Source organism: Cebus imitator, unplaced genomic scaffold (genome assembly GCF_001604975.1).
Source record: "Cebus imitator isolate Cc_AM_T3 unplaced genomic scaffold, Cebus_imitator-1.0 Scaffold296, whole genome shotgun sequence".
NCBI classification, from domain to species: Eukaryota; Metazoa; Chordata; class Mammalia; order Primates; family Cebidae; genus Cebus; species Cebus imitator.
The window spans coordinates 745,866-754,397 of NW_016107611.1; the positions used below are offsets into that span (position 1 = coordinate 745,866).

General features: G+C 40.5%; 1 protein-coding gene across 1 annotated transcript in view; it reads left to right on the forward strand.

Annotated features, from left to right (window-relative positions):
- LOC108285296 (zinc finger protein 234) overlaps window positions 1–6,969 on the forward strand; it is a 16,059-nt gene extending 9,090 nt beyond the window's left edge. The window contains exon 5 of the mRNA XM_037729188.1: window positions 5,131–6,969. Within this exon, the coding sequence (XP_037585116.1) occupies window positions 5,131–6,956 (1,826 nt within the window). The 3' untranslated portion in view covers window positions 6,957–6,969. The remainder of the gene's footprint in view (window positions 1–5,130) is intronic.
- The last annotated feature ends 1,563 nt before the right edge of the window (window positions 6,970–8,532 follow it).

Genomic DNA, 8,532 nt, shown 5'->3' on the forward strand with positions numbered 1-8,532 from the left:
TAGTAGAGACGGGGTTTCACCATGTTGACCAGGATGGTCTCGATCTCTTGACCTCGTGATCCACCCGCCTCGGCCTCCCAAAGTGCTGGGATTACAGGCTTGAGCCACCGCGCCCAGCCAGAAATAGGTTTTTATAGCACATATTTATGTGTATTTGTCCAGATCTTGAAATACTGACATTTCTTCATTAGGTAATTCTATAAGTGTTTGAAAAACTGCTTTTGATTGATTGATCAGTATACAGTAGTAATTCAAATTGCCAGTGAGTTCAGTTGTACCTTCAGTGTGTTTGTTTTAAATATGTGACTTTGCATGTTTTAGGGCATCACCCCTTCAAACATGGTGTATTCCTTTTAGAAGGGGAAAAAAAGCTTGATATGATGAAGAAAGCCACCCAAAGAAAAGAGAAATCAGGCAAGAACCAAGCAGCTGAGAGTCCTTTTGCATGATTGTCCATCTGTTGTACTCCTCTCCCCTGCTGTTGCTGTCATATGGTCCAAAATTGCCAAATCTCTGTCCTGGATGATTGCAACAGCCTTCATACTAAGTGCAGTACAAAGCCAGGTATACTTTAAAGTATAATGTATGTTCTCCTACAGGCTGTTCTCCATGTTACAGCGAAAGTGATTTTTTGGAAATATAAGTCAGATTGCTGTTCCTCTGCTTAAGACCCTGTATGGGGCTGGGCACAGTGGCTCACACCTGTAATCCCAGCACTTTGGGAGGCCGAAGCAGGAGGATCACCTGAAGTCAGGAGTTTGAGACCAACCTGGCCTACATGGCAAAACCCCATCTCTACTAAAAATACAAAAATTAGCCGGGCGTGGTGGCAAGCGCCTGTAGTCCCAGCTACGTGGGAGGCTTAGGCAGGAGAATCAGCTGAACCCAAGAGGCGAGGTTGCGGTGAGCTAGAGGAAGTATGGCGAGATCACACCACTGCACTCCAGCCTGGGCAACAGAACGACATGCTGTCTAAAAAAAAAAAACAGACTCTGAATGGCTTCTTATTTTTATTTATTTATTTTTTTTGAGACGGAGTTTTGCTCTTGTTACCCAGGCTGGAGTGCAATGGCGCAATCTCGGCTCACCGCAACCTCCGCCTCCTGGGTTCAGGCAATTCTCCTGCCTCAGCCTCCTGAGTAGCGGGGATTACAGGCACGTGCCACCATGCCCAGATAATTTTTTGTATTTTTTTAGTAGAGACGGGGTTTCACCATGTTCACCAGGATGGTCTCGATCTCTTGACCTCGTGATCCACCCGCCTCGGCCTCCCAAAGTGCAGGGATTACAGGCGTGAGCCACCGCGCCCGGCCCTTATTTTTCTTAAAGTTGAAGCCTTTTATAGGAGCTTATAGAGTCCTACGTGTTCTGCTCTTCATCCCCCTCTGCGTCTCTGACTACATCTCCTGTATTCTACCTCTCGCTCCATCTTTGCCAGCCACATCATCCTCCCTACTATTTCCCAGACCGGCTAAGGACACTATATTACTAGTATTATTAAGACAGAGTCTCAAAAAATAAAATGAATAAAAATTTAATGTGTTTATGTATATATATATATATATATATATATATATATATATAGAAACACAATTTTTCCTTTATTTTAATAAAGACCTGGCTTTTATTTTCAACTAGTTGACATTATAACCTGGGAAGAATGAAGAAACTTCTTGCTCAAAATTGTCACATCATCAGAGAGACTTGTCCCCCTCAAAAAACTACTATTTTTAAGGGTCAGTTTGTTAAATACAATCATATATTCATCATATATATAATATACCAAGAGTTACATACTCTCCTATTAATATTTTTTCAAGGTGTCATGCTTGGAAATTGCCTATCTATTTGAAGCAATTTGTTTAATTAAGGACCAGGTACCTTCTAGAACCCAAGTTTTTTAGCTCTTTTGAGCATGAGCCATAGCAAGAAATGCGTCTTTTACTGTAACCAGAACAATGAAACAAACAATACATGTCTGTGTAGATTGACATTATAGCTTTAGTAAGCATTTCACCTAAGGACCCCTTTCCTGCTGGTGGTAATGCTCTGATAGTTTCTATCCTGGTTGTTTTTTTCTGAATGCTTATTACAAGCTTTTAAATTTATTTCACAGCTCTTTAAAGGGCTACAGTTGCTAATTTGAAAAACTGTTGTGAAAGGCCCAACTTAACTACATTCAGAGCTTCAGAAGGAACCAGTATATAGGCCTTTCTGCTTGCTTTTCATCCCAAGTGATTCTTGCCACCTTCAAATTTTATTATTAGCCTCATCCTGGATGTACCTGTCCCTTGTACAGCTTTTCATCTTCTCTGCAAAATTAAAATTTTCTGTTCTTTTCCTACTTCGAATTACTTATTTGGAAAAGATGTTTTTCTTCTAGGACTTGGCTTAAATTCTCACATGAAAAAGTCAAACTGGGGTTCATTTATTCATTCAACATGCATTTATTGAGCATTCACTGTGACAGGCATAGTTCTGGACAGTGGTTATAAAGTAGGAAAGTGTAAAATGAGTATTATGTCAGAATTAGAAAATCCTTCCCTCATTGATGCTGCACTGTTGTGGGAAGGACATACATTAAACAACCAGTAACTTAGTATGTCCAAGTGGTGAAAGTGCTGTGAAGAACATAAACAAGTTCAAATTACCAGAGGTGAATTGGATGAAGACAGGATTCATTGTTTTTCAATGGGTAATAAAGCAGGCCTCACTGGTGAGCTGACATTGAGCAAAGACCCACAAGACATGAGGAACCGTCCATATCGCTATCTGGGAAGAGTTCCTGCCTAAATATAACACCTGCTGTGAGATTGGCTTTCAGAGTATACACTGTGACATCATCTTTTCTTCTCCCCATCTCCATCTCAGTTGTGAAAGATTGGAGCCTACTTTTTCACTTTTTTTTTTTCCTGGAGGTCTGAATTACTGCTAGATCTTAAAATAATGTATGTTATCAGTTCAACTTTTTTTCCCTTTTGTCATCACGTAGGACACTTGCCAACAGAAGCTAAAGTTTCACCATCTGCTTATCTGCTATATTTTAGTCAGCATGTGGTTAGATAGTTGCTCCCAGGCTGCAAGTCATGTTAACCATTCCAGTCACCCAGACATTGAAGTAACTTTCCAGTAAAATGACCAAGGCAGAGTTATGTAGACACCATTTAACAAATGTCTGCGATACAAAGGAGGAGGCAGCTTTTTTTTTTTTTTTTTCGCCTGACAGAGTCTCACTCTGTCACTCAGGTTGAAGTAGAGTGATACAATCGTGGCTCACAGCAGCCTCTAACTCCTGCATTCAAGCGGTCCTCCATCTCAGCCTCCCAAGTAGTGGGAACTACAGGTGCATGCCACCACCACATCTGTCCAATTTTTGAAAAAGGTTTTCAGTGGGGACAGAGTCTTGCTAAATTGTCCAGGCTGGTCTTGAACTCCTGGGCTCACATGATCCTCTGGCTTCAGCCTCCCAAAGTGCTGGAATTACAGGTGTGAGCCACTGCACCCTGCCAAGAGGCAGCTTTTAAATCACTATTCCTGAAGAGAGGGAAGTAAGTTTTTCCCCTGTAAAAATTTCTTTAGAGGTACTTCTTTCCACTAAACTTTTGTGGAAGAGTTCATTTAAAAAATTATTTCCAAATATTTAGATCTCTTTGTACAAGGTTAAACATTTTGGAATATTATTAAGGATAAACCTTTCAGAAGACACATTTTAAATGTAAGTTATATTAGAAGTGGTCAAGAGTTTATAATAGTTGCCAACTCATTTAATGTCTATCAACACAGAAAAATAAGTATATATGTTTTGCAGAATTTTCAAGAATATGGTTGACCCTTGAACAACATGGGGATTGGGGACACTAATTCCCCTCACAGTAAAAATCCATGTACAGTAAAAATCCATGTATAACTTATGACTGCTCCCTAAAATTTAACTAAAAAGACCTACTAATAACATAAACGGTCAATTAACACATATTTTATATGTTATAATGTATTATATACTATATTTTTATAATAAAGAACTAATTATTTATTCTTGCAATAGAGAGAAGAGAAAATGTTATTAAGAAAATTTTAAGGAGGAAGATGAGGGATTGGTCTTGCTGGCTAAGGGATGACAGAGACGGAAGAAAATCCATGTATTAAGTGGACACATGCAATTCAAACCTGTGTTGTTCAAGGGTCAGCTGTTTGAACATGTAGATATAAATATTTCAGGTTATTTAATAATTTGAATATGTAACATGAACCTAAACTGCAAAGTATTTTATTATTTTCTTGCTTTCCCTTGAAGTTCTTGTTGATTCATATTATCTATGTTTTTTTAAACTTTTAATTGTGTTTATTTATTTATTTGAGATGAAGTCTTGCTCTTGTCCCCCAGGCTGGAGTGCAATGGCGTGATCTTAGCTCACTGCAACCTCTGCCTCCTGGGTTCAAGCCATTCTCCTCCCTCAGCCTGTGGAGAGGCTGGGATCATGGGCACCTGCCACCACGCCCAGCTAATTTTTGCATTTTTAGTAGGGACGGGGTTTCACCATGTTTTCCAGGCTGGTCTGGAACTCCTGACCTCAGGTGATCCACCCGCCTCAGCCTCCCAAAGGGCTGGGATGACAGGCATGAGCCACTACACTTGGCCTTTTAATATTTTTAATAGAGAAACATTCTTGCTTTGTTGCCCAGACTGGTCTCAAACCCTGGCCTCAAACTATATCCTTCTGCCCTAGCCTCCCAAAATGCTGAGCTATACAGGCATAACCATAGCCTATGCTTTTCATATTTATATAATTTACTATTTGTTATTCTACATTGACTTTAAAATTCAGTGGAAATGGCAGTACAATTTGTATCATATTATTAATTTTTAAAATTAACTCTGACTTCTAACTTGTATCTCACTTAGGAGACTTGGTATGGTCTAATGCCTAGTAGATAGCATCCAATTAGACTACCTCTTGATTTCTCTAGGCATGCAAATCAGAGATCATGATACACAGTGGAAAAGACAATTACACAAACTGGATCGTCTCTGGATTTGTTAAAATCCCATGCTCTCTCCTAAGTATGACATCTTGAAAACTTTAAACAGAGACTTCAGTTTTCACATCTCTGAATTCTCTGTCCTTACAGCAGACAAGATCCACAGTGAGATGGAGGCAGGACCACATGAAGAACTTTCCTGGGGGCAAATCTGGAAACAGATTGCAAGTGATTTAGTCAAGTATGAAGACTCTATGATAAATATTTCTCAGTTCCCCAAACAAGGTGATTTGTCCTGCCAGGTTAGGGCAGGAGTATATACAACTCACATGGAACAGAAGCTTTACCAATATAAGGAGGACAAAAAGTCCTTCACTGATGCCTGCAACTTTGACCTTCATCAACAGTTATACCCAGGAGAGAAGTCTCATACATGTGATGAGTGTGGAAAAAGCTTCTGTTACATCTCAGCACTTCATATTCATCAGAGAGTCCACATGGGAGAGAAACGCTATAAGTGTGATGTGTGTGGTAAGGAATTTAGTCAAAGCTCACATCTGCAAACTCATCAGAGAGTCCATACTGTAGAGAAACCATTCAAATGTGTGGAATGTGGGAAAGGCTTCAGTCGTAGATCAACACTTACTGTGCATTGCAAATTACACACAGGAGAGAAACCTTACAATTGTGAGGAATGTGGGAGGGCCTTCATACATGCTTCCCATCTTCAGGAACATCAGAGAATCCATACTGGGGAGAAACCATTCAAATGTGATACATGTGGTAAGAACTTCCGTCGTAGATCAGCACTTAATAATCATTGCATGGTCCACACAGGAGAGAAACCATACAAATGTGAGGACTGTGGTAAGTGTTTCACTTGTAGCTCAAACCTTCGTATCCATCAAAGGGTCCACACAGGAGAGAAACCTTACAAGTGTGAAGAATGTGGTAAGTGCTTTATTCAGCCTTCACAATTTCAGGCCCATCGGAGAATCCACACTGGAGAGAAACCATATGTATGTAAAGTGTGTGGTAAGGGTTTCATTTACAGTTCAAGTTTTCAGGCCCATCAGGGAGTCCACACTGGAGAGAAGCCGTATAAATGCAATGAGTGTGGGAAGAGCTTCAGAATGAAAATTCATTATCAAGTACATCTGGTGGTCCACACAGGGGAGAAACCCTATAAATGTGAGGTATGTGGAAAAGCCTTCCGTCAGAGTTCATATCTTAAAATCCATCTGAAAGCACATAGTGTACAGAAACCTTTTAAGTGTGAGGAGTGTGGACAGGGCTTCAATCAAAGCTCACGACTTCAGATTCACCAGCTGATCCATACCGGTGAGAAACCGTACAAATGTGAAGAGTGCGGAAAGGGATTCAGTCGTAGAGCAGATCTTAAAATTCATTGTAGGATACACACAGGAGAGAAGCCATATAATTGTGAGGAGTGTGGGAAGGTCTTCAGTCAGGCCTCACATCTTCTGACCCATCAGAGAGTTCACAGTGGGGAAAAACCATTTAAATGTGAAGAGTGTGGGAAGAGCTTCAGTCGGAGTGCACACCTTCAAGCCCATCAAAAAGTCCACACTGGAGAAAAGCCATACAAATGTGGGGAGTGTGGAAAGGGCTTCAAGTGGAGCTTGAACCTTGACATGCATCAGAGGGTGCACACTGGAGAAAAGCCATATACATGTGGGGAGTGTGGGAAGCACTTCAGTCAGGCCTCAAGTCTCCAACTTCATCAGAGTGTCCACACAGGAGAGAAACCGTACAAATGTGATGTGTGTGGTAAAGTCTTCAGTCGGTCTTCACAACTACAGTATCATAGGCGAGTTCACACTGGGGAGAAACCTTACAAATGTGCAATATGTGGTAAGAGCTTTAGCTGGCGATCAAATCTTGTAAGTCATCACAAAATTCATGCTGCTGGTATATTCTATGAAAATGATGAGACTAATAAGAATATCAGATAATTGTCAGAGAAAGGAAGTTTGACAAGGTGATTAAAACAAAACAAAACTCATGTACAACCTGAATGCTTGTAATCAGATTTCAAAGGAGACAAAAATTTTCTTTATCAGCTTCCTTGAATTTATTTGATTTGTAATGCTCCACATTTCCATCTAGACATTTTTTTTTTTTAAACTGAGTCTCATTCTCTTGCTTATGCTGGATGCAGTGGTGCAATCTCAGCTCACTGCAACTTCCACCTCCTGTTTCCAGCGATTCTCCTGCCTCAGCCTCCTGAGTGGCTAGGATTATAGGCACATGCCACCACACCCGGGTAATTTTTGTATTTTTAGTAGAGACAAGGTTTCACCATGTTGGCCAGGCTGGTCTTGAACTCCTGACCTCAGGTAATCCACCTGCCTCCGCCTCCCAAAGTGCTGGGATTATAGGCATGAGCCACCACACCTGGCCTCCATCTAGATTTTGAAATGATTGCCTTCTAATTACTGTAGCATTCTCTTATTTAAAATATTTGTTTTACTTAAGGCAGTGTTTAAGCAATAGCTCGACATATCCCAGTGGTCCAGTGACCACACAGCTGAGAACCGTTGTTAAGCAGTACAATAAAGAATTCTGTAAAAACTTTGACATTTATGGGATGTCACCTAGGAAACAGGACTTAGAAAATAGGTTTGACCTGGGCTTTAAAAAAGTATATTGATGAAGGTGCCAGAATTGATGTCCATTAGACTGTAAGCTCCATGGGGGCAGGAACTTTGGGGCTGAATCTATACAACCTTAACATTGACTAGTGATTGTAGGTGTGCTCAATACTTGTTTGTTAACTGAATCAAAAGGAGTAAATGTACAATATTTGAACATTGTACCCAGAGGAAGAAACCTGCAAAATAAAATTATTTGGGGGAAATGAACATTTGTTAAAATGTAGAAAACCACTAGATACTGCATTCTACAATATTAATACGGTATTATATTACCCTTTTACAGTTGACACGTGTCCTCTCTCTAATCTCTCTTCTCAAATTTGGTTCTTATTGTTTGAGAGCCTGTTAGTTTCCCCAAGGTTGTGTAAAACATAAGTTGAAGTACCTTTATTTTTATTTTTGAGACAGGATTTTGCTCTGTCACCATGGCTGGAGTGCAGTGGTGCAATCATGGCTCACTGCTGCCTTGTCCTCCCAGGCTCAATCCATCTTCCTCGCTCACCCTCTGAATAGCTGGGACCACAGGCACGTGCCTCCACACCCACCTAATTTTTGTATATTTTGTAGAGACAGGGTTTCACCATGTTGCTCAGGCTAGTCTTGAACTCTTGAGCTCAAGCAATCCACCTGCCTTGGCCTCCCAAAGTGTTGGAATTATACGCATGAGCCACTGCACCCGGCGAAGTTGAAGTATCTTTTGTGATTTTTCTGACAGTGCAGACGAAAAAAAAAATTAAGCTGACAAGAGATTACTGAATATTACACCAATGAATTTTTAATCCATCAATGTTAAGGCAGGGGTTTACTCTAACACTTTTTTTTTTCCAAGATGGGGGTTTCACCATGATGGCCAGGCTGGTCTTGAACTCTTGAC